At 36.5% G+C, this 27,040-nt stretch overlaps 1 protein-coding gene across 8 annotated transcripts in view; it reads left to right on the plus strand.

Annotated features, from left to right (window-relative positions):
• NPNT (nephronectin) overlaps positions 1-27,040 on the plus strand; it is a 77,164-nt gene that overhangs the window by 41,688 nt on the left and 8,436 nt on the right. For 4 of the 8 annotated variants that reach the window (XM_025386450.1, XM_025386448.1, XM_025386446.1 and 1 more), the window contains 7 exons: positions 1,394-1,513; positions 2,838-2,957; positions 4,591-4,725; positions 5,031-5,153; positions 6,833-7,222; positions 22,135-22,221; positions 22,639-22,737. In XM_025386450.1, the coding sequence (XP_025242235.1) occupies positions 1,394-1,513; positions 2,838-2,957; positions 4,591-4,725; positions 5,031-5,153; positions 6,833-7,222; positions 22,135-22,221; positions 22,639-22,737 (1,074 nt within the window). The remainder of the gene's footprint in view (positions 1-1,393; positions 1,514-2,837; positions 2,958-4,590; positions 4,726-5,030; positions 5,154-6,832; positions 7,223-22,134; positions 22,222-22,638; positions 22,738-27,040) is intronic. The other 4 variants (XM_025386452.1, XM_025386453.1, XM_025386447.1 and 1 more) reach the window with 1 other exon arrangement.

The raw sequence follows: 27,040 nt of genomic DNA on the forward strand, positions 1-27,040 counted from the left end.
CTATGAGGAAATTTTTTTTGAAATATTTTAGAATGTGATTTTGTTTTCAAAACCCTTAACTAGTCAAGAGACAATAAAGTAGAAATTTGAAGAAAGCATAGGAGATGACAGAAGTTTTTGGTTTATTTAACCTTTCCAGGATTTGCCCAGCTGGGGGTCTGCTTACAGTTGCATTCAGGGCAGAAAAAAGACCTACTTGGAAAATCAGTAAGATATGAACATTTTTTTAGATGTGATAATTATTTGGTGGTTTTAAAACATAATGGAACTTGGTGATTTAGTTAAGTGAAATATACAGATTTCAAATAAATGAGCAGATCAGATTGAAATAGATTAGATTTGAAAACAATTTTGGAACTAGACAAATTATATTTCTTATTCAATGACATGGGTTAATAGATGATTAAATTATGCTAATTGGGTACTTACGCTGGTGGTTCCAGACAAACATGTGGTCACATTTCTTTTTAATGAAGCATATATTTTAGGCATTACTATTTCAATGTTTATTTGTCATTATGAGTTTTATGTTCACTTGAGGCAGTGTTTAATTTAGGTTAAAACCTTTTTATAATGTGAAGTTTATTAATTCATTTCATATTGATACTTAAACCAATAAACCTAAAATACATGATAGTCTATTACATTTTGTCCATTAGTATTTCCATATGCCTTTCTTAACTGTGGAATAAATGAAAATATGCTGGTGGGTGTTTTAAAGTTCATTTTGTGACTTTAATGCATTACTAAAGCAGGAAACTGAAGTTTCTTCTTTAATCTTAAATCATATAAAATCTACCAGATTGAACAAGAAAAACTACAATAATGATCACTCTTAATTTATTTATTTCTTATCCTCTGAAAATGTAGCCTATGTAGCCTTCCCTTGGGAAGGTCAAAGCAGTCAAATGTTTTAAAATCTGTATACTTCCTGTAAAGTAAAATATTCTCATGTAATATGTTCTTTAAACAGAGAAAGGAAGACATTGAACGAATAGGGTTACATTGTCAGGATTAAATCTAGCAATAGAACCCAGATATTGTAAGAATGTTGGCAAACAGATGGTAGCTGATAGAGCACCTCTGCCCATGAGGAGGTTAGTGTGCTGCTGTTTCTAGGGATGATAAGGTAGGCACCTGTTGTTGAGAATTTTCCTAACTGGCCTTTATAAACAGAAATCCATAAAGGTCATGGCGACTCCTGGTTGCCCCTAGTGTAACCAACCTTCAAATTAATATTGCATGAACATTCTCTATCTCTTATGTAAATGATAAGTTACTGTAGCTTGACCTATTTTTCTCTTTCATTTTTTAATATAGAAAAGAATTTTAAATGGTTTACATTAGTGCTGAGGTTTTGTAATTTTTCTGCTTCGACCCACATTGTTTTCAGATCTAAATGAGTGTGGCCTGAAGCCTCGGCCCTGTAAGCACAGGTGCATGAACACTTATGGCAGCTACAAGTGCTACTGTCTCAACGGATATATGCTCATGCCGGATGGTTCCTGCTCAAGTATGTCAAGAATCTTAACTCTTTTAAAAGTGCTTTGGGCTTGTTTCTGTTGTGCTCTGGGAGCTTGCTTTTGTGAAAGTGGCCTCCCGGGTTCTGCTAAACAAGATGTGTGCATGTGTTTATATATGTGCCTGAGGAACTGAAAATCAAAATTAGTGGCACCATTTTTGATGTATAATATTCTTCTATCATGGGTGCCAATATTAAATTGATTAGGAAATGGTATTTAGATCAAGAATTACAAAACTAAGTATGTTTTCTAATTTTTTTTTTAAACATGTTTACCCCTGTCTTCTATCTGGGCATAGACGAATGATTCCAGGTTAAAAAAAGAAAAAGAAAAAAAAAAGAACACTACTGACTATTTAGGGACTGCCAGACAGAATCCATCAGGTCTGTTTTGTGATTTTAAATCATTCATAAATACTTTCTTACTTAATTTTTGTATTTCATTATAAAGGCCTTTACGCTTTTATAGAATTTTAGACTTTAATAATAGTCTAAGACTTCTAGAAAACAATTTCAAATAAAAAATAAATGAATATGATACCAGAAAAGTAGAATTCATGTATATCTTTATAAGGAAGAAATGTGTGTTTTCTACCATTTGGATGTATAAGATGGATACATTAGATTTGAAAACAATTTTGTAACTAGACATATTATTGTGTGGAACCACCAGCATAAGTACCCAATTAGCATAATTTAATTATCTATTAATCCATGTCATTGAATAAGAAATATACATAATATGTCTAATATGCTCTAAAATTCTATACAGGATGATCATTGAATTGAGGTATTCATATGATATCCAACAATTAATGACTTGATTTTTATTTTTACTGAATTATCATTTAACTGAGTTGCATAAAATAAAAATAGTTAGCTAATTTTATTTAACATTGCGTAAGTGTAGCATGAAACTTTTTGGAATGAGGTGAATACATGTTTAACATTGTGCAACTCAGTGGGAAATCTGCTGTTCCCCTAGAGAAATTTCATGGGCAGTTGAGACAGTTACTTGGATGTTTAGTTAAGAATAGCACTTAGCTTGAGTACTCTGGAGAAATACCTCAATTCTTCACTTTCCTTGGCCACTGGAAAAATTTCCAGATAATCTATGCACAATAGTTTTATATTTGTCTTTTAATGCTTTCTTTCCTTTCCTCCTTTACTTTCTTTAGATGTTTGATAGTTAGGGCCTCTTTGTCTTCCTTGTTGTTCAGTGTCACTGATTTCAGGACAAGTGAAAAAATATAGCTACTTCCTTTACAGATTTTGTTTTCTACCTGTGTGAGTCAGCCAGTCACTCTCTTTCCAGGTGCCCTGACCTGCTCCATGGCAAACTGTCAGTATGGCTGTGATGTTGTTAAAGGACAAATACGGTGCCAGTGCCCCTCCCCTGGCCTGCAGCTGGCTCCTGATGGGAGGACCTGTGTAGGTGAGTTGTAAAGTCAAGCATCTCTGTCAGCAGCCTCTATAGGATAAAGGGAGGAAGTGAAAGGTGATGGGAGTAGGGAAAAAAAGGCAATTACTTATGTCAGGTAATTAGCTATCTTTCAGAAGATGTCAGATGTCTCAGAAGAGGACATCTCTGTGAATGGATAATGGGAGCCTTATTGTTTTTAAAATGAGAAATAGGAGGAGGCCTCAGGCAGAGGGAACCCTATGTGCAAAGGCACTGCAGTTCAGAGAAGCACAATATTTAGGGAAACAGTATTCCTAGAATTTAAGCGGCAAGTGTGAGCAATGAGTGATGAAGCTGAACAGGTAGACAGGGCTAGATTGTATGTGTTGTACTTCTGGCCTCAGATTTTTTTCTGGTGAATTAGGAAGACAGTGTAGGATTGAGAGTCTGGACTCTTCCATATACTAGATATGTAACCTTAGGCAAGAGACTCTGTTTCTTTGAGCTTGGGTCTTCTTATCTTTAAAATGGAAATAACACCACATAGAACTGGTAGGAAGATTGAATGAGATCGTGGATGCAAAGAGTTTAGCACAATACCTAGCATGTAATAATCCTTGAATGAATGGAAGTGTTTGGTGATTAGAGATATTTACTGAGTACTTTCTATACTCCAGACACTGTGCTGAGTGCTAGGATGTGTAGCAGTGGACTAAACAGATAAGATTTTGATCCCCACAAAGCTGACATGCTAACAGGGGAGACAGAAGAGAAATAAATACCTCATAAAATTACAGACAATGCCAAGTGTTAACATGAGGTATTGAGAGAAAAACAGAACGTGTCTATTAGCCTTAAGGTAAGACCTGTATCATTAGCCATGTGAAGAAACAGCCAAGCAGCTGAAGAGATTGCAGGGCACTGCGGTGAGAGAGAGGTTGGCCTATGTGAGGTTTTTCAAAGAAGAACGCCCATGTAGCTCAAGTACAGGGTGTGAATATGAGGAGTGGTGGCTCTAGATATAATGGGTGAAGTAGGTGAGTGTGATTTGTTGCAGGGCCTTCAAGGACATGGGGGAGGAATGTGGATTTAGTTCAAAGTGCAAGTAGAAATAGTTAAAAGGTTTTGAGCATAGTAATGATCTGATTGTATGTTTTAATGGAATCATTTTGACAGTTGGGTTGGAAATGCTTTGGAGGGGTTAAGTAACAGCAAAAGAAGCAGTTTTGAGGCTTTTGTAACGGTCTAACCCAGGAGATGGTGGCCTCAAATAGGGTAGTGATGGTGGATTAAGAGAAAAGTAGACAGAATCAAATAATTTTTTTAGAGATAGAATTAACTGGACTTGATGATTTGGGAGTTAAAGGAAAGAGGGTTGTTTCTAGTTCAAGAATGACTCAAGTTTCTAGTTTAAGCAACTTGGTAGATACAGGTGCAGTATGTGCTAATATATAGGGTGCAAGAAAATAATAACTTGGCTTAGAAGGATGAGTTGAAATTTGGATATGTGGAATTTATGTTGCCTATAGGGGCAACCAGCTGGATACCATTTATGATGAGCTGCTAGATGCCAGGCAACCGTTTGTAGTCAGTTATTTATTTTGAAACCCACTCTGTCTTAACATGCCCTTGCTCTTCCTAAAATGCTATTGACTTATGTTTCTAGATGTTGATGAATGTGCTACAGGAAGAGCCTCCTGCCCTAGGTTTAGGCAATGTGTCAACACTTTTGGGAGCTACATCTGCAAGTGTCATAAAGGCTTCGATCTCATGTATATTGGAGGCAAATACCAATGTCATGGTAATGAAACCCAACCATTGTTTTGTGTTGTTTCTTCCTAGAGCACTGAAAGATCTTGTAATTGTGGTGATGGCTGGTATGTCAGGGGCAGGGGAGAGTACTGGCATTAAGTTGAACAAACCAACAGACATCCAATTCAACCACTGGTAGTTCCCAGTCTACATGTACTTTATTTCTTTTGTTTATCTGCCAATTTTATGTAGATCATCACATTGCCAAAAAAAATCATTTTTGAAACTGTATATATTTTTCATGTCATATTTATCTCCTAAATAAGCCTCTTCTTTTCCTACTTTCTGATGCAGACATAGACGAATGCTCACTTGGTCAGTATCAGTGCAGCAGCTTTGCTCGATGTTATAATATACATGGGTCCTACAAGTGCAAATGTAAAGAAGGATACCAGGGCGATGGACTGACTTGTGTGTGTGAGTAGCACTTGTCTCTCAGCTTTAAATTCTAGCAGGAAATACAGGATTACACAAAGGCCATTGCTAGGGAAGATAAGGAATAAGATTATCAAAGAAGTATAATTCCATAATTGGTTATATTTGTCTTTGATTTCCACAAACAATAAAATCACTTGCTCAGGTACTTGTAAAAACTAAGGACTCAGTAATACACCATAATCTTAAGAGTATTTGAATCTCTTCACTGAAATCTCTCAATATTTTCTTTTTAGCTAAAAAGAAATTATAGAGTCCTCCCTGAGAATTTGCTTTTGTTAAAATCAGAAATACATGTTTGCCATTAGCATTAGATTTTGATGGTGAGATAATCTGAATATATTCTACATTTTCCCCTCTGTTGTATGCCTCCTAACTCTACTATTAAAAAAATCATTCCGGCCAGGCACGGTGGCTCATGCCTGTAATTCTAGCACTTTTGGAGGCCATAGCGGCAGGATTGTTTGAGACTAGGAGTTCGAGACCAGCCTGGGCAACATAATGAGACCTGTCTCTACAAAAAAAAAAAAATTAAAAATTAGCCAGGTGCAGTGCACATACCTGTAGTCCCAGCTACTCAGGAGGCTGAGGTAATAGGATCACTTGAGCCTGGGATCTTAAGACTGCCATGAGCCCAGTGAGCTGTGACCATGCCACTGCACTCTAGCTTGGGCAAGAGAGCGAGACCCTGTCTCAGAAGAAAAAAAAAAAGGCCTTCCCTTATTTATTTCCTCTACATTCAGAACTGTTTTGCTTTTAAATGTTTTAAAAGTTTTATTTGGAGTAGTGGTTATGTAGTAGATAAACATGAAAAAACCCTAAAGTCATAATTTAGCATACATTTCATGTGACAGAAGATAATTTTTTAAATTTCCTGAGTAAAATATTTACTGAAAACCATGGTGCATAAAATCTTGGGGATTAAAGGGTTTTTAAAGAGTCATCATTCCAGGAATCCTGGAATGAAGTATATCATTCCAGGCAGATTAAATATTGATTCTTTTTGGTGAAGATTATCAAGGAAAAAGATGCCACAGATGATCTTTGCAACCTATGAAAATGTCTTTTTAAAAGCAGTTGTATCTATCAGTAAAGGGGAAGAAAAACCGACCATAAAACAATATGTAGAACATTTACTCAAACTGTATTTATGTGAATTGAATTTATATAAAGTGTGGATAAGAAAAGTATTTGTCTTTAGACAATTCTAAACACACTTTTATAATATACATGTAGCACAGGGATACAGCATAGATTATAACTATGCATTTCTTATATTAAAAAAACTTAGAATGTCTCTGCATTTTAAAAATTCTCATTAGTTGTTGTCTGTTTCCACTGCACAAATATTTAAAACGTTTTTATGTTGCAAATAATACATATTCTTTATGGAAACACACCAATATATTTGTTACATACATGCAAAGGATGAATATATGTATATATATGAATACGTATGTATGTGTTTTATATACACACACACACATACACACACACATATATTTGTTATTTGGAAAATAGTATGACTTACAGTAGGTAATATTCTAAATTTGAAAAATGATACTAGTTGTCATGAGATGTTTTTATGTGTCTGTCAGTATAATGCTTCACTTTTTAGGGAGGAATGGTTACATACCAATTTAAGTCTTTGACTCTTTCAGATATCCCAAAAGTTATGATTGAACCTTCGAGTCCAATTCATGTACCAAAGGGAAATGGTACCATTTTAAAGGGTGACGGAGGACATAATAATAGGATTCCTGATGTTGGAAGTACTTGGTGGCCTCCGAAGACAGCGTCTATTCCTCCTATTATTACCGACAGGCCTACTTCTAAGCCGACAACAAGACCTACACCAAAGCCAACACCACTTCCTACACCACCACCACCCCTGCCAACAGAGCTCAGAACACCTCTACCAGCTACAACCCCAGAAAGGCCAACCACCAGACTGACAACTATAGCACCAGCTGCCAGTACACCTCCAGGAGGGATTACAGTTGACAACAGGGTACAGATAGATCCTCAGAAACCCAGAGGCGATGTGTTCAGTAAGTCTAATATGTTAGCACATTTTCGGTAGGCTCATTTATAATGACTTTTCAACCACAGGCCATGCCTTGAATAAGAATGAAACTTGTAAGAAGAACTAGCTATGTAAAATCATATGTCCCTATTGACAAATATTATAAAGAGCTGTATAAAGAGTCAGTCTAATTGGGCAAGTAAAAATGTATGTAGCAACGGAAAGAATATCACAAAGTCATATGGTAGATGACAGCTCTTAGCCAGTATGGGAATTCTGACATAGTTGGATTTACTTGAAAACTCTCAGAGGTGGGGAACTTAACTGTATTCCATGCTGTGTTACTTTTAATCTAACCCTTCATTCATTCAGTCAGTGAACATTTTTGAATGTCTTTAGAGTGTCAAGGAGGCCTTGTATTAGCCATTGGGTTTATGTAAAGATGAAACAGAAAAGGTCACAGTCTGGTGGGAAAGATGGTTACTCAGAAGATACCAGTGGTAGTATGTTAGTGAAAGAGATCTGTGTAGGACACTATGGGAGAAGAATGAAGGGATACCTCATCAGTCTTTGGGTAGGCAATATTCAGGGAGGCCTTCCCGAGTGAAATGGGGTGAAGTGGATGAGGAAAGGGAGATATTATAGTTAACGGGGACAGCCCAACAAATGCAAAGAAGTAGAAAGCAATGTAACAGGCAGTAGACTGCCAGTAAATTGGAGGGTCATGTCAGGGACAGATGAGAGAAGCTGGACAGCTACCCCTTGGATTGCTGTAAACTGGTAGTTAGACCTACACTGGGGTTGGATTAGATCAAAGACTCCCAGATTCTTAGCAGGTGACTAGGTAAAGGGTAGCACCACCAATGGAAATAGAAGATTCAGGAAGAGAAGCGAGTTTTGAAGGAGAAAAAGGTTAATTTATTACCAGACCAAAATTTGCATTTTATAACTTTCATCTGTTCCTCATATTTATCTGTTTGTCCTGTGTCACTTCGCTTATTCTTAGTTACCTTTGCATTCACTCTACCTGTCTCCTCCTTTATACGTTACCAGTTTATTTTGTTCCTTTTCTCATTCCTCCATGATGAAGCTAAAGTTTGTGCCTTTTATATTAATACCTTTATAACTTTTTATCAGGTGATAAAATATTGACATTTATTATTATTTAAAGGGGAAAATTAAGCTGGTGTGGCAGCTCACACCTATAATCCCAGCACTTTGGGAGACTGAGGTGGACTGATTGCTTAAGCCTGGGAGGTTGAGGCTGCAGTAAGCTGTGACTGTGCCACTGCACTGCAGCCTGGGTGACAGAGTGGGACACCGTCTCAAGAAAATGAATAAATAAATACTAAATAAAGGGGATATTAGAGCTGAATTTTGCTTGTATGTGACTCTCAATTAAATTTTCTCCTCTGGGTAATTGTCCATTTAAAGAAAGATCGAGATTCTCTAATTCTGATATAGTTGTGTCAGATGTATTTGGATAATCAATATAATTTTCAGGGGAATTAGATGGTAATTCCCAAAATATATGTAAAAATATATTACACATGCTAGACTTAATAAGACTAGACTTAAAAATTATATCAATATAATTTTTAGGGGAATTAGATGGTAGTTCCCACATTTTATATGTGCATAACTATTTTCTGAAATTTGTATTTTTGTAATTTTCTCCTCGCCCCCTCTCTGCATCTCAGATACTGTCTTTTTCTCCCTATTACTCTCCTTTTTAAATTCTCATCTCATTGTGATCATACAACGGGATTTTCATTTATGAGTGCTTAAGTAATTATGGTATTTATATTATTTTGCTGCCTTAGGGTAACAGGGAAATTTGGCTATTTAATGTAAGATGATTTGCTAAATATTTTTTTCATTATGATGAAAGAATACATCTTTCTGGGAATTTTAAAAAATGCTTTCTCTTTTTAAAATGTTTCTCTTTATTTCCAGTATTCCTCTCTATGCCAATACATAAAAATGACACTGAAGTTCACCAATAAAATTTAGTTCAATAAAATTGGGGAAATACAGAGTTCCAATGATGTTTGGGAGCATTCATTATAAGAGAGTGTGATCTTAAAGACATGCTCTGGGAAAGGATTGCCTTGATCAAATGCCAAGGCTGTTGCATGCCACAGATAGCATTGCTGCCTTTAGAAACTCCTGCCAAAAATTAAATTCCACTCTCATTTCATCTTCAGCAATAGCTGCTTATTAAGTCTAGCATGTGTGAGAATGCTTTAGATGCTTTTTGACTTGCTGTCTCATGGTTATAGCGTATATTCTAAAAAAGGGAAGGGTGCTAAGTTTTTAATTCAGGACAAATAACCAGTGTCTATTCACTGTGAAAACAGAAAGGAACCTTAGCACTATTGCAGTTCAACACCATTTCTTTACTGAACATTTTCTTCACTTCTGGCATAAATTCTTAAACCATCCTTATTCTCCACAGATCTTGGAACAGAATTTAGCTCACCTCATCTCATAAATTTTTAGGTGATGTGAATTATGGCCACTATTTGACAATCTCCTTCAAATAGCCCTCTACTTTAATTGTGTTTTTCTTTACATTGAAAGATATTTTTAAATTCTAATTTTTAATTAACATAATAATATATTTATGGGGTATGAAAGATTTCTTTTAATGGAAGAGGTTGTGAAAGAGAGCTTTTCCTTATAATGTATGTGCGTTGTCGCCCTGATAAAAGACGGTAAAGATATTCTAAAAGAAAATCAAGGAAGAAAAACATTACAACAAGAACACGTCTTCAGCCCAGACCTCTCCCCCAGACTCTAGACCTGTATATCAGCTGACTGCTTAACTTATCCAGTTGGATAAAAATAGACGTCTCAAACTCAACGTCTATTTTTATAGACGTTGTATATATATATGTAGAATTGTATAGAATTGTTCCTCTTCTTCCCTTAAACATGCTCTACTCTCAGCCTTTCTTATCCCAGGTAATGGGACCTCCATCACCTGTTGCTAAGGTCTGATAATGTGGATTCATCCTTAATTACTTTCTTCATACATACATCTAATATGTAAGGAAATCCTTTTAGCTTTACCTTCAAATTATATTTAAGTATGACCATTTCTCACCACCTCCAATGCTACTACCCTGGCCCAAGTCATCTCTCCCCTGGAGTACAGGTCCAAAATCCTTTATCCAAATGACTTGTGGAATACAGCATTTTTTAGATTTCAGAAAATCAGTAAGGTGCATATACTATATAGTACACACTGAAGTAGTGAAACATACTGATTTTTCTCTAGTGTTTTTACTGTGAACATACCAATGTTAAGGAAAGGAAAATGATATTAACTCAGAGGTGATGTCTCACAGCATATATTTACTAGCTTGCACAAATTTTTTAATGTTAGCAAGATTTAAGGCTAAGTTTTTATTTATATTTTAATTGGATCCTATGATGATTATTAAAGAAAAAAGTAGCTATCTCAGAAAGTATAAATTGAGCTCTTGGCAAATGTGACCAAAATCAGAAATCAGATTTTTTCATAAAGTTACGTGTACATTTGTCTAGAGTTACAATTAAAAGTATTGTGCTCATAGCCAGTCTGTGATCTGTGGCATATTATTATATCTTCCTACGCCTTAAAACAATGTTTCCTGTAAGAATAAACAAAGTACCATTGACACTGGAGGTTTTGTCCATTTGCTACTTCCAAAAGAAAGGGGTACAAGACAGAAAAGTTATTTAAACTTTAAGCAGTTGGTTAGATGTGGTAGTTATAATGGACTTTTGGTATTTTAATATGGGGCCTAAAAATTTTCATCTAAACCAACATTAATTATCTAAGTGTGATATTCTTATGAGGTCTTTGTTAAATCCTCCCAATTATATCCAGCATCTCCAAAGGTGACTGAGGTCCCTTCTAATAACTCATCCCACCATTGGAGCAGTCTTCCTTATATTTAACCTAAATTTATGAAACTACAGTTTATGCCTTTTTAATATTGTCAGATACTCAAGATTAATGGACACAGTTGTTCACTGTCCCCAGCTCCCATACAACATATACTCAAAGACACTTTCAGGAAATGACTCACTCTTTCTTCACTGGGCCCAATAATTTATATTTTATTAATCTTTTCTTAGAAATGCTGTTTTTCAACCCACTTAACAATCTTTTTGGCTGGTCCTTTGCACATTATTTTCCAAATCTGTCACAAATGATGGCGTCAAAGATACATGATAGTCAAATCTGACCCAATACTGATCACAGGGCGGGTGTCTTTTAACATGGTTTGTAATCGAAATCATTTCTCTTTGTTGCAAAGTAGAGAATTATGGGCAGCTATTTAATCTCCAGATGTTTTTTTCCTCAAATGGTCACATAGTGGGCACGCAAAAATATTTGTTGAACGGAATGAAATGGAATTTTATATTGGGTTTAATTTTTTTCATTGTAAGTAATCCTTCATATGCTTAACTAGCTAAATTTTACTCGTTGGTTCTGATATTCCCTCCCCAAATAATCAAAGTTAATTCAGATTATGTTTTTTTCTTATCTTGATATAGCTTAATATAGCCATTGAAAATAAACAATCTCTAGAAAATTCTAAGTCTAATATACTTCTAAATTTTAAGCATGACACTGAGAAATAGTGAAAAGCATAGAAAAGGAATATGAAAATAGCATTGAAACATTTGGCATTGAGGGGTTTTAACTACTACTAAAGATAGAATATACTGAATCAGAAAACCTAGTCCTGATTTTCACCTCTATTTATGAGGTACGTGACTTTGGACTAGTATGAGTATTTATGAGGTACGTGTCTTTGGAAGAGTTACTGTGCTTTCCACCCTAATTTTTTCTCTGTAAAATGGAGGGAATATTCCTAGCTTTCCCTTTCTCATAGAGTAGCTTCAAAGATCAGAGATAAGGGATCTAGTGTTTGTGAATTCTGAGTTACTATGAAATGTAAAAGATTACTGTGTTTTGTTTATCACTGTAAATAACTCTGATGGGGAGAACTTAATGTGTGATTAAGGTTGCAACTTTTTATGTGTGATATGAAATATTAAACACATTTTTAAAATAATTCTTTTTGAGACAGGGCTGGTGCAGCAGGTCTGCACCCAGGCTGCTGCAGCTTCAGTCTCTCAGGCTCAAGCGATCCTCCTGCCTCAGCCTCCCAAGTAGCTGGGTGGCTATTTATTTTTATTTTTTGTGGATATGAGGTCTTACTATGTTGCCCAGGCTGGTCTCCAACTCCTGAGCTCAAAGAATCCTCCCACCTTGGCCTCTCCAAGTGCTGGGATTCTAGGCATGAACCACTGCACCCAGCCTAAAAACAATTTTAGCTTGAGGGACCCTAGGTTTTTTTAGGTTATATGACTAGAAATATAATAAGATGTATTTACAGGGCTAATGCGGTAGGCATGATTTGAGCAACACCAGAGTTATTTGATATAGCATAAAATTCTTGTTCTTTTATTAATGAGACAGAATTGTGCTTCTCAAAGTGTGTTTTATAGAGCATTATTTCTCTAAAATATTATGCAATTGTATGCATTAAAAACTTCTAAGGTCAAATACATTTAAGAAATCCTAGGTTTAGCTAAGTTAAATAGGTTTGTTAACTGTAAGACTTCTCAATACTCTAATGGGCTAACAGTATTGTAAATCTCTTAAGAGAGGCATATAATGTATCTTTTCCCAAGTTGTTTTAACCATGGGATTATTTGAGTCTTGGGATTAGAGTTTACTGGAATCAACTTTAGGTCAGTCTGGGCTAAACTAGGAAGTATGGAGACCACACTCTACAAAACCCAGTATCCCTCACCAATTATGGCTCTCATTGCCTGTTTTTTGAGACTAATGGATTGACCTTGGATTTAGGAATGAGGGTTGGGGAGAGCGGAAACGTGCTGCACAAACTTAGCCTGGAAAGCAGCCGTAAGTGGGGGTATGCCTGTATGGACACCATAGGTTTGCTGCAGGGGATTGTTAAAACGCCACTTTGCAAAGACAAAACTCTGGTTTCAGAGGGGTAGGAGCTATCCCAGAGCAAAGAAATTTGAAAAAATTTTCTGCAGAACCCAAACTAAAGGAAGTTAGGGGGACATACTTTCTGGTCTAGCAATATATAATGAAATCTTTTACAACTATTAACCATAATTTTTTTGGAAAATATTTAATAATTTTGTAAAACACCCATGTTACAAAAATGTTACCTGAAAAGTACAAAACTGTACTTGCCATTTGACTCCAATTAGATATAAAATATATGTTTGCATATGTCTGGATGTATATAAAAGTCTGGAAGAAAAAAGACCAAAATAGTAACCATGAATATATCCAGTTTATAATATTTCGGGTGACTTTCATTGTCTTTTTGTTGACTTTATGCAGTAATTTTTAAACTGTCCAACTGCAGTATCATTGATGACAGTAATTCATTATAGCAATAATTCCTTCAGAGAGGGGGCAGAGGAATAGAACCCTGCTCTTCTCAGCAGGAAAGTGAGGATTCTGATTCTTAATCATGTTTATTTTATTTTGGACATACTGATTTTTAAAAATTCATTGAATGTTTTATTAACTTCTATTTTTAACCTTTCAGATTTTCCTTTACAATTGATTGTGATAGATATGTCCAATTTTAGCTAGGAAATTTGTATTACTAGAAGGAATATAACGTAACTTGGACCAGGAAACAGATTTTTTTTCCCCCAGTGTTGTCAGAAGCCCATTTTAACTAAAATAACATAGGACGTTTATTAACTAAAATAACATAGGATGCTTATCTTAAGATGTAGATTCCTAATCCTTATGACACATTTACTAAATCAGATTTACTAAGGAAAGTATCTCTCAGTCTTTATCTTTATTTATTTATTTATTACTTATTTATTTATTTTTCTGAGACACAGGCTTGCTCTGTCACCCAGGCTGGAGTGCAGTGGCATGATCTTGGCTCACTGCAACCTAAGTGATTATTGTGCCTCAGCCTCCTGAGTAGCTGGGATTATAGGCATGCGCCACCACACCCAGCTATATATATATATATATATATATATATTTTTTTTGTAATTTTAATAGAGACAGGGATTCACATCTGAGTAGACACACTTGGTCCCCAACACTCAACTTTTTATTCAACCAGCCATGACCTGGGTGTGAACATGACAGACCCAGCAGGGTTCCAACGCCTGACAACCTGCACTTGTCAGGAAGAGCCCCCTCCTTTCCTGCTCCCCCTGCAATACATGGTTATTTTAATAGAGACAGGGTTTCACCATGTTGCCCAGGCTGGTCTTGAACTTCTGGCCTCAAGCGATCCGCCTGCCTCAGCCACCCAAAGTGCTGGGATTACAGGTGTGAGGCACTGCGCCTGGCTGTTCTCAGTCTTTAATGTGTACACAAATTACAAGGGGATCTCGTTAAAATGAAGACTGACTCAGTGTGTCTGGAGCAGGACCTGAGACTCTGCATTTCTAACAAACACAGGTAATGTTTCTGATCTGCAGTCCCCACTTTGGATAGCAGGGCTCTTTCTAAAACATAACGGCAGCTCCAACCCAGCAGAACCATATTCTGGATGGAATCAGAACTAGCCAAATGTAGGATGTTTAAAATTTGCGCTCCAGCCTGGGAGCACAGCGAGACTCCGTCTCAAAAAAAATATATATATATATAGCATTTGTGCCTAGGTATGTGTCCACCTGACTCATGTAAAATAAAGAGAAAAGGCGTTAATAGAAGCCAGATTATAGAACACAAAGTTATTAATATGTATCAGGTGCTCTTATGAGTGGCCATATCAGAGAACCAGCCTCATTGTTGCGGTTATTACACAACATGAGAATGTGCTGCAATTCCAAGTACCAAGCAGTAAGAAGAAAATTGTTTTCTTTTACTGATTGCTGCATGTTGTCCTGAGGTTTTTCCTCTCATCTCTCTTCTACAGATTTTACAGAGTCTGTGGCTAGTTCAATCACATTGTTCTTGGTCACGGAAATATTATGGTCTTTCTGATTCTGTATAGTGATAAGTAAAAAGATTGTTTCTGCTGAGGGGTGAAAAGGTCTTCAAACTAGTTTGCTTTCTTGTAAACAGTAAGACCTGCAGAGACCCTGAGAGGGGTCTGATATCTCCTTGAAAATTAAATTTCTGCTAGTGTTTTGAAGGAGCGAATTGTCACTTCTCACAGGTTAGGATCTGGTGCTGTGAATTCTGAAAGTTTGCAAGATTTTTTATTTATATTTTGATTAGATCCTATAGTAGATAGTAAAGAAAATATCATTCTCTCCAAAAAGTATAAATTGAGCCCGCAGTGATTGTGACCAAAGTCAGAAATCAGATTTTTTTTTTTAAGTTACATGCACATCTGTCAATAGAGTTATAATTACAAGTATTGTGCTAATTGCCAGTCTGTAATTTGGAGCATATCACTAAATTTTCCTGTGCATTTGTTTTCTCATCTGCAAGTCAGGGATAGTAATAGTATCTACCTCACTGGGCTGTTGTGAGAGTTAGATGCAAGGGTACCTATAAAACTTTTGCTGTAGCGCTTGGCACATAATAATAACTTAATACATATTAGCTATTACTGCTGCTATTGATGTTGAATTCATTTATATAGTAATGATAACATTTCCTACTTAATTCATAAAAAGACAACCCTATGCCGTTTTCTAGTTCTAAGTTTATACGTTTCTCATGCTTTTTATTATGGTTCATTACAATTTTAATGTTATTTTTAACTAACTAGATCCTTTTGAAACAAATTGGTTTGCAAGTGTGAGCTATTAGGTGCACGGAGAAAATGAAAATAGAAACTCGCTATTTTATTCTAGGCTTATTACCAAATACTTAGAATACTGTGTTTTATTCAGGTGTTTATAGTATCATTAGACAGTTGTGATTTTAAAATAAAGACTGTATCACCTCAACTTCTTTACTGCGAAAATAAAAACAATAGCCTTTTCAGAGATGAATCTGTCTAGATGGGAAATTTACATGGATCTGATGAGTGCATCCAGCCTGGGCAGCAGAGTGAGACTCTGTCTCCAAAAAATAAAAATAAAAATAAATAAATAAAATAATAAAATAAAATAAAATGTAGTTTCCTTCCCCAGAAAGTCCGATTCAGTAAATGTGCCATAAGGATTTAGAAATCTACATCATAAATAAACATTCTATGTTATTTTAGTTCAGACCCTATTTTAGTTCAGACTTTCTGTGGAATAAAAACTTCCATTCTTTCTTTAAATAGATTCTTTTGGCTTGAGTGCATTTACACCTGTCCCCAACAGCTGGTGGGCTTCTGCTCACCCTAGATGGTGTTCATGCTGCACTCAGTCCAAGCAGCCCTTACCCGAGAGTCTACTTACCACTTGCATTCTGGTGCAAAGGACTCATTCCTGGCAGAGCCTAACCTTCATGGTAACCTTTGGCTTAGAAGAGAGGAGAAGGGGAGGCTGAGGCAGGTGGATCACTAGGTCAGGAGTCCAAGACCAGCCTGGCCAACATGGTGAAACCCTGTCTCTACTAAAAATACAAAAATTAGCCAGGTGTGGTGGTGTGCACCTAGAATCCCAGCTACTCAGGAGGCTGAGACAGGAGAATTGCTTGAAACCGGGAGGGAGAGATTGTAGTGAGCCGAGATTGTGCCTCTGCACTCCAGCCTGGACGACAGAGCAAGACTCTGTCTCAAAAGAAAAAAAATTATCCTGTCTCCAGGCAATGCCTCTGTGTCTTTCTAAAAGTTTATTAAAGGTTCGTACAATACATAAAGGAGAAATAGGTGTGTCACAAAAATTAGGCTCATTGTTGATTAGCTATGTCTATGTTCCACCTTTCACCAGAGATTTAATTTATTTTTGCCAATTTTGCTCTTTACTCTCAGCCCAAAGGTGTCTGTGGAACTTTGTAGATTCTTCCTATGGGATGAAAGCTTTGACAAACAAGGTCTTATTTCTGTGAGTCCAACAACCCTTTTCTTTTGGCCTATAATGAATAGATGGCTAAAACTTTTCTCTAACATGGTTAAAGAAATTTCAGAAACTGATTTCCAGCCCTTTTATTTGCTTTTCTCTCTGATCACTTAAAATTATGATGCATATGTCCTGCATCTGGAGAGAGAATAGAGGGAAAGAGAGACAGGGAGAGGAGGAGAGACCATCTCATAAAACCCTTGTCATTCATCCCCACCCTCCAATCTGTGTCTCCAAAAGTCTCTAGGTTTTGCCACCGGAAACAGCCTTCAGAATATTAGAATAATTACATATGTACTATTCTCTTCAATGAACTAAACTCCTAAGCATAGAAGTAATTTAAGAAAGTGTTATCGTTAATCATTTAGTCCAGCAACAAATGCCAGAACTGGCCTGGGTAATGCCATAGGAACCACTTTGCTTCCTATGAAACATAAAGAGAATTTGCAAACCTACCTTTACTGAATAATGCTTACATTTCACTATAGTTACTCTTGGCAAGAAGTTGAGCAGTGGGAGGTGTATATGATAATATTTACATTTACTTCTCTGTGCTTATTCTTAATGTTTTCTGGGTAAAAATATACAATTGACTATTTGGGAAACCTCATTTGTGAACACAGGTTATATATGATCACATCCCTGGGGAAAACACATATTTAGTAAAAAGTGCCTCGCAAGCATTTCTTACAAGGACTTTCCTGTTCCTTTTTATGGCTGATTTTACCCCTGACTCCAGGGCCCAGTAGCCATTAGAAGGTACTCTGTTCCTCAGCCCAGTCCAACCATGCCTTTATGCAGCTGTCACTTGCTTCAGTACCTGTACATTCCCTTTCTTTTAGTTTATGCAGAAGGCTGTAAGAAGCAACAGGCAAGACATATCTTTTGGTGGGTAAAACATGGACCAATGGTAGAAAGATTCTGGGGACATTTTCTAAAAATATATGAACATTCATAGTTGATGTTAATTTTAGTCATAATTTCCCTATGACACCCACTCTCACCTTCTTCTTGTTCATTCTCCAAACTACTACCAGAATGGTCATTTCAGCATGCAAACCTGTTCTTGGCACTCCTCTGTTAAAATCCTTCAGAGGCTGCTAGTTTCCACCAGGATAATGTCTAAAATATTTACAAGGCTTTAAAAGCTCCTGCACACTCTGCCTCTATCTCCAGTTCCATTTGATGCCCTTCTTCCTGCACCCTGCCTCCCTGCCCCTCTAAGGTCTACAGGTGATTCTGGTGTTTCAATCCCTGCTCTTTTCATTCTCCAGAGCCATAGCTCATAGTACTTCTTATGTCATAGAGAAAGTATCATTTCTCAGAGATTTTCACGACGTGTATCCTCCCCAGCCTAGCTTAGCCAGTCCCTCACACCCCACTCCCATACTCACGTAGCATCCTCTCCTTCTTTAAGACACACATTACCTGGGGAAATTGTTAAAAATCTGCCTTCACTTCTAGAATGTAGATCCCATGAAGGCAAGAGTATGCCCAATGCTTTATAATATGCTCTTAGCCCATGCTTTGTATAGCTGATGCTCAGTTTCTTGGTTGACTGCATAAATGAGTGGATGGAATAGAAGGAGGCAGGATGCGTGGACAGATGGTGGAGGAATTGTATTGCTAGCACTTCTCTGATTCTTTTTTAGTTTCTAAATTTATACCATTCTAAGAATTAATGGTGCAACTACAGAGAATAGTAGGTATGCATTTGTCTTTATAAAACACATATATTGTGTATTTAAGTTGAATATTAGCCAAAGTATGAAGCAGGGAAATAATAATTAGAAAAATCATGTACCAGTGTCCATCCTGGTTATAGTTCATTTTTGGGCAAGGCTAGTCATTCATTTTAATTAATATTTTCTGCGTTGATCAAAAAAGCTCCCTTGAATCAAAGAAAATGTTTGAATTTCACAAACATATTTCAATTTCATAGCCTTGCATTCAGCAACTATTAAGTCTATTCTGAGTTCTCTTTGAATACTTAGAATTGCCAAAATACAAGTAACAGACATATAATTGCTATTTATATGTGATCTAACAGCACCCTCTTTTATTTAGATATTTTAGTTAAGTTTTTTATTCATATTTATATTTTTTCTTTTTACAAAGAATCCTAAAAACATAGAATTACAAAAAAAAGGTGAACCAACGCAAATGAAAAAAAAATTCATTTCTAATTCTTAGATTACCACTATTAGCATATTGGCATATTGGTATATTTATCCCTCTTTCTTCTAGTCCTTTTTTTTGGTTTGTTTTTCTTGTACATGATTGTGATAATAACACAATACTGCTTGAATGATTTGTTCTGCTACTTTTCACATAAACTCTAAAGTGTATCAGGGAGTGGGTAGTGTTTCTTCTCTTGACACTTCAGTGAGATGCTCTTAGTAATCCCATACTGGTATGTGTAAGGAAGGAAAATTAGTTAAATAATTTGGTATGGTTATAGAGTAGAGCACACAAAATTGTAAGAACCAATAGCTTCTGATCACTTCTGGTCTCTAAATTCCTTGGAATGTTTCCCAGTGGATTGTAATTAAGGTATACATGATTATCTGCTGCTAAATTAAATGGTTCTTGGAAACCAAGTACATATAATATTAATAAACCATCTGACATTTTACAAGTTGTTACATGACTAATTCTTTGTGTTGCCATCTTCTAACTGTATGATCTAATCTGTTCCTTTCTCTTCAGCCTCATCCCATGCTGCTTTCTTCATTTCTCAGCATCCTCCAGCCATTGTGAACTCCTTTCTCTAAATTTTCCAAGCACTTTCTTTGTACTTTGTACTTTGTCCTCCCTCTTCCCCAACCCCAATGCTATGCTTTTTGCTTGGAAAGTTTCATTCTTCCCTTTCAGTTTAAATTGTGCTTCCTCAGAGAGGACCTCTTGATCTCCCTTTTTATAAAACAGGTTCCAAGAGCCAGGAAACCTTTACATCAAGACTTGATTTGCTATTTGATAGTCCTTCATCTGGAAGGAAAAAAAGGGGGGCGTGGAGCTTGAAAAACTGTCATAACGTCCCTGGAATATGATACTTTAAGAGTTGAGCCCATTCCATTTTGGAGATGATTTATATAAGTTACAACAATAGAAGGAGACAAAAACATGATTGCTCTATTGAGTTTTTATAACTTTCTGTCACAAGAAAGAAAGCATGCTTGCCTACAATTTTGTAATATTTCTAGCAAATAAAAGAGGCACTCCCCCTCTCAGAGCACCAAATAAGGAAAGTGTAATTGGATGTCATTGCTGTCAGTCATCTGGGCTATAAAAGAGAGAGTGGGGTTGCCTCATCCCCTGGGCACCCACAGTCAGCTGCCCAGCTGGGTATATTGCGAGTATGGATTGTAAGAAGGGAAGGGACTTCACTGTTTTAACGTTTGAAACAAAAAGAAAAAACTCAGAAGTAGTAAGCTAAAAACAACTTGTGCAAATATTATGGGATTATTACTTAATTTTAAGAATTTTTGCTAAAAACAATAGGAACGTCATTGAAAAAAGAACCCCTTTGAGTGATGATGGTTTCATAGTGTTCTACATCTCCTACTCCCTGCCTTATAAAAATAAAGCTAATTAATTGAAGTTCTGGCAAAGAGAAGGGAGTATTCCTTGGCCTTTGACCAAGAATTCCCCTTACCACCATGAACATTCCCACGCATTTCCCCACCAGTTACTCTCCATGATGTCTTCCTTCCTAACCCTTATCAAAATCTCAAATTACAGCACTCGTTCATCTCCATATTTAAAGTCTGCTTCTCCCATTAGAATTCAAACCACATAAGACCCAGACCCTCAGTCTTGTCTATCCCATTCACCCTGTCTCCTTAGTGCCCGCCACAGTGGTTGGCATCTGCGTAGCCATCAAATATACACTGATTGAATAAATAAATCAATGATTTAAAGAAAGCAATTTTTTTTTTAAAGTAGATTCTTATGCTTTGTCCCACTTGTGTCCTTTGAGTAAAGTGTTGAAATACTACATGGCTTTCTAACAGGATATTTGTATTCACTTAGTAAACAGTTATTGAGTGCCTGCCACCAGGTCAAGCCCTGGAAATGCCACCCAAATAAGACATGATTGATGCCCTCCAGGACCTCAGAGACTAGCAGAGGGACAGACCACATATGTGTAAATAGCTGCAATTCTTTATGAAAGTGTGTAATAGGGGCTTATAAGCATGAACTCTCGAGGTACATGAGGGAAGAATTTGATTCTGCCTGGGGCATGAAAATTTCTGCAGAGGCAGTGATATTTATGCTGGGCCTTGAAGGAAGAGATTTTTGGCAGGTTAATTAGCAGGAAAGAGAGCATGGAGTCTGAGACGTGAAAATGAATGGCATGTTTGGACAGCATTGTGTATTTTGGTGGGGTAGATTGTAAACTCTGCCCCATGAAGTTTGAATTTGATCTTAAAGGAGCCAGGGAAACTGTTTAAGGAAGGGAGGCCATGGTAGGAAATGTATATTAGAGTGCAACAATGTGCAGAGTTCATTGGGGGTGGGGAGTAGATGCTGTGATTAGAAACCAAAGCATTCACTTCCATCATAGGTATTTGCTGTTAAAACAACCTTAATTTAAAGATCATAATAATGTATCTTTCATAGAGATGAACTTTAGAATTTCACAGAGATGAATAGTTGGCTGGAAATTGGTTGCTCTATTAAAATGTATCCAAATAAAGACTTTTTAAGTTATTTTTGTTGAATTTTAGAAACTTTTGAAAATCATTTTTAAAAAATGTATCCAGATCAATGTTGCAGTATAAATCGCTGCAGAACAAAATTTGTGAATCTTCATGTGAGATATAATTAAATATTTTGGATTCATCCAGATGAAAAAATGACTAGGTCTTTTCCTCCTGCCCTTGTTAAAGGTAATGCCTCTTTATCAATACCTCAAAGACACACATACACACAAAAATACTCAAAACTTTTCTCTTGCAGTTCCACGGCAACCTTCAAATGACTTGTTTGAAATATTTGAAATAGAAAGAGGAGTCAGTGCAGACGATGAAGCAAAGGATGATCCAGGTGACACTTACACTCTTAGTGCCATCATAATGACATTTTATTGTTTCTCTCCATGAAAATAACTTTTAAATGTAGATTGTTTGGACCATTTGGGAAAATTATACCTGTTTTCTTTAACAACTCGGATTTCCTTTGTAGTTAAATCATCATTTTCTTTTTAAAAAATATATTAAAGTAGTACTTAAATTGTAAAAAAGGAAATCCTATTTTATAAGTGATGATGTAACATGGTTATAATTTGGCAACATTTGTGTGTTCTATTTTTACAGATGATGCACTATTGTGTTGAGAAGGGATTAATGTACTTTCCCTTTGGTCTCGTGGAAAGAAGCTCTGGTTATATGGATAGGAGAGAACACATGCTGTCTAGATACCCTTAGTTCATAGATTCATTTGTTGTTTTTGATTTTCTTGTAGGTGTTCTGGTACACAGTTGTAATTTTGACCATGGACTTTGTGGATGGATCAGGGAGAAAGACAATGATTTGCACTGGGAACCAATCAGGGACCCAGCAGGTAAAACCATTTCATTTAACGTTTTCTGGTACACATTTCAATGTGATACTATCTGAAGACTTCACTGCTACTAATCAAGTCTACTGTAATGCATCTCTGTGTTTATTTAATAAAGATGGTCAAAATAGACCATGCCTAGCATTTATACTCCATTTCTTTGAGAGAGTTAAATTTGTTAGCTATCAACTAGCACTATATTATGGGAGACAAGTAGTTAATTAAAAGGTCAGCTAATTTCTCTCAAAAAGCTTGATAAATAAAATATTTAGATTAATTCTTGAAAATAATTCTCAAGTTATTTGTAGCACCCATTCCCAGGAATAAAAATAATATAGTGGTATAAAAGCCATGGTAATACGTAGTCCCCAGTTGTTTTTTCTTTTCTTTTCTTTTCTTATTTTTTAAGATTTGAGTGGTAGTAGAAGGACACAGTGGAAATTTCTATAAAGTTGCGATTATCCCTCTGAAAAAATTTCACTCTAACTTGGATGCTGAAGGAAATGGTTACAAATCACCACCACTCATTTTATAACAAAAGGTAGATTTAGACATAGTTCCTTCAAAATCAACAGAGTTTTAAATTGCACAATTCCTATTAATCTAAAGTTTTAGTACTCATAAGACATCTTTTCTTCTGGATTCAAGATAGCTTTTCTCCCTCAGTAGTTAAATCTTTTTTTTTTTTTTTTTTTGAGACGGAGTCTTGCTCCGTTGCCCAGGCTGGAGTGCAGTGGTGCGATCTCAGCTCGGCTCACTGCAACCTCTGCCTCCTGGGTTCAATCAATTTTCCTGCCTCAGTCTCCCAAGTAGCTGGGACTACAGGCATGTGCCACCATGCCTGGCTAATTTTTTGTAATTTTTAGTAGAGACGGGGTTTCACCATGTTAGCCAGGATGGTCTTGGTCTCCTGACCTTGTGATCTGCCCGCCTCGGCCTCCTAAAGTGCTGGGATTACAGGTGTGAGCCAACATGTCCGGCCAGTAGTTAAATTTTTTATGGATAAGGCCTACTTAATGGAAGGGTGAGGAGTTTGGTTTCATTTTTTTTTTCCTTTTTATACTCCTGATTCTAGATTTTAAGAAGAAAGATACAAAATGTGAAGAAAAAACATGTTGTTTCATTTATTTTAAAAGCCTAGTTCTTCAGAAAACCACACACTGCATGTTCTCACTCCCAGGTGGGAATGGAACAATGAGAACACTTGGACACAGGAAGGGGAACATCACACAATGGGGCCTGTCGTGGGATTGGGGGAGGGGGGAGGGATAGCATTAGGAGATATACCTAATGTAAATGATGAGTTAATGGGTGCAGCACACCAACATGTATACATGTATACATATGTAACAAACCTGCACATTGTGCACATGTACCCTAGAACTTAAAGTATAATATAAATAAATAAATAAATAAATAAGAAAAAAATCAATTGAAAAACAAGCAGATTTTAAATTTTGAACTAATTAAAATAATGGAAAGTGTCTGTTTTGTGGTGTATATACTATGAATAAAATCACAGTATTTTCTAAGCAATTTCCCCCCACAAAATAAACAAATAAAAGCCTAGTTCTTCAGTACCATACCGGGTAAGAGCATCAAACACACAAAAGTTAACTTCAGAGAACTCATGATATCTTAAACCAGCTCTTCTCAAACTTCACTGTGAATGCAGAGCAGCTGAGGGCCTCATTAAAATGCAGATTTTCATGCATTTCTAGCAGGCTCCCTGAAGATCTCTATGGTGGTCCTCAACGCACATTTTGAGTAACAAGGCATTAAAAAATTAGTCCAAAAATATATTCATTATATCCCCTAAGGTTGAAATAGAGATATACTTAAAAATTAAAATGCAATTTCCTAAATATAGGAATATTCAATAAATTCAAATTGGTTCATACATTTCTTTTAGTTGTAAAAGACAATATCATTTAGTGCCTCACACACAGCACTCTCAGTCATTCTTGCATTACTGTCTTACTCATTTAAAGTTAACTCTGAGCAGGACAGCATTATCATTAATGTCACAGATGCTGTGAATAAGAGAGAAACCAACATATCTACGTGTGTGTGTGTGTGTGTGTGTGTGTGTGTGTGTGTAAACAAGTAATATTGTCTTTATTTCACAAAGGAAATATTGACACCCAGAGAAGTTATCTGTTTCCTAAGGCCACAGAGCTAGAGAGTGGTGGAATTAAGTCCAAACCACTGTGTACTACTCATGCAGGTTCCTAGACAGTTCAATACTCAGAACATCTGCAGCATTATTGTGTTTTTGACTGTACCACAGGCTGGCCTCAGTAGGTGTGCATGTGGTAGTGTGCACAATCTGATTAGCAGATCACAGACCTGTAGATTAGACTGACTGACCACTGACCTTAAACTGACTGACCACTGACCTGGAGTAGTTTGCTACAGAAGGAGGGATCTTTGGCAGTCATGTATGATAGAATGGTGAATAATATTTATGGTCATAATGAATGATTCCTTCAAGTAAGGTACATTGGGGAGAGTAATTCATGCTAAACTCAGGAGAAGTCACTGCACTTCTCTGTAAACAATCTATGTAAAATCTTGATTTTTAGAATTTAAACACTATATTTTAGAACGAATTTAGTCCTTTTCAACATTCTTTAATTATTCATTATATTTGTAAATGTTTAAATTTGTTGTGACCCAATCTCCCTTTCCCTCTGATGGAAAAATGAGAAGTGGATTAGAAATAAGAATGGTAAACAAAGAAATTTGAAATGGTTATTGGACTGTGTTAGTACAGAACAAATTGAAAGGAAGAGATGGCTGCTTGAGTGATTGGATAACCCGTGATGATTGGCTATGGTCCCTAGAGGATGCTTTTCTAGAACTGGTCCAGGTTTTTACCAAGAACTTAGATAAATAGGATATTGAACTTAAATATTGAAGATAAACTGACCAAACTACGGTTGACTCAAATCTGGAGAGGAAAGTGAGTATGTGTGCTGACACAGCCAGCATTAGAAAGATTAGATTAATGGGTCACAATTAAGAAGGTAAAATGTAATGGGGTTGAGTCTAAGTTATGGCTCATAGTCTAGAAACCAGTCACACACTTGAGTGAGGGGAAAGACCTGACATATCACTAAGTGTGAAGATTTTAGAGTTTTAGTGTGTAATGAAATCAATCTAAGCGAACCTTGTGATGTTGCTGCCAGAAATATGGACCATCTCTATAGAAATATGGTATGTTTCAAGAATGAAAAATCCACTTTGGTTAAGTGGTGAATCTACTTTTGAGAATGTTTTTTCCTAATATGAGAAGAATAGAGTTGGTCACTTAGAAGAGGATGACCCGCATGGAAAAGTATCTCCAAGCTTGTGAAAAACAGATGAAGGAACCATGACGTTTAGCCTAGAGAAGAAATCATGCAGCAGGGTTCCTTTTTGAATAATTGACTCAGGTTAGAGTTGTTCTCTGTGACCAAAAGGGGATGAGAGTAGGATTGATGGGTAAAAAATACAGGGAGATTCATTTTGGCTCACTCTCATCTAAAAACAGAACAGGCTGACATGGAAGGAGTGAGTTATCTGTTGGTGGAAGCATTTGACTGGGTGACATATGGCAAGATATTGTTAAAAGGTTTTGAGCATCAGATAAGACTTGGATTAGAAAACCTCTAAACCATCTCTGAGAGCCTGATTCAATATGGAATGTGGAAATAGTCCCAAGAAATTCAGTGAGCAGGGTTCTAGCTTGGAAAGAAGGATGGGAAGACCAAAAGATGGCAGAGAGTTGGAAGGTAGGACTGCATATATGAGGATGGAATTGCAGAATATATTTTTAGAATCTGTTGACAGAATTATAACCCAGCACTGATGGGAAAATACTAACAAAGCTTACCTTTTCATGGCTTTTTCTTCTAGGAAATTCAGGCAGATGGAGAGTGTGTGTGTGTGTGTGTGTGTGTGTGTGTGTATCACATGTGAAGGCCAGAGGAGAATATAAAAAAATCGGCTAGACATGGTGGCTCACCCCTGTAATCCCAGCACTTTGGGAGGCTGAGGCGGGCGGATCACCTGAAGTCAGGAGTTCGAGACCAGCCTGGCCAACATAGTGACGCCCCGTCTCTACTAAAAATACAAAAATTAGCCAGGTGTGGTGGCAGGCACCTATAGTCCCAGCTACTCGGTAGGCTGAGACAGGAGAATCTCTTGAGCCTGGGAGGCAGAGGTTGCAGTGAGCCAAGATCACACCACTGTACTCCAGCCTGGGCGACAGAGCAAGACTCCGTCTAAATAAATAAATAAATAAATAAATAAATAAATAAAT

The sequence above is a fragment of the Theropithecus gelada genome, chromosome 5 (genome assembly GCF_003255815.1).
Source record: "Theropithecus gelada isolate Dixy chromosome 5, Tgel_1.0, whole genome shotgun sequence".
In the NCBI taxonomy this organism is placed as follows: domain Eukaryota; kingdom Metazoa; phylum Chordata; class Mammalia; order Primates; family Cercopithecidae; genus Theropithecus; species Theropithecus gelada.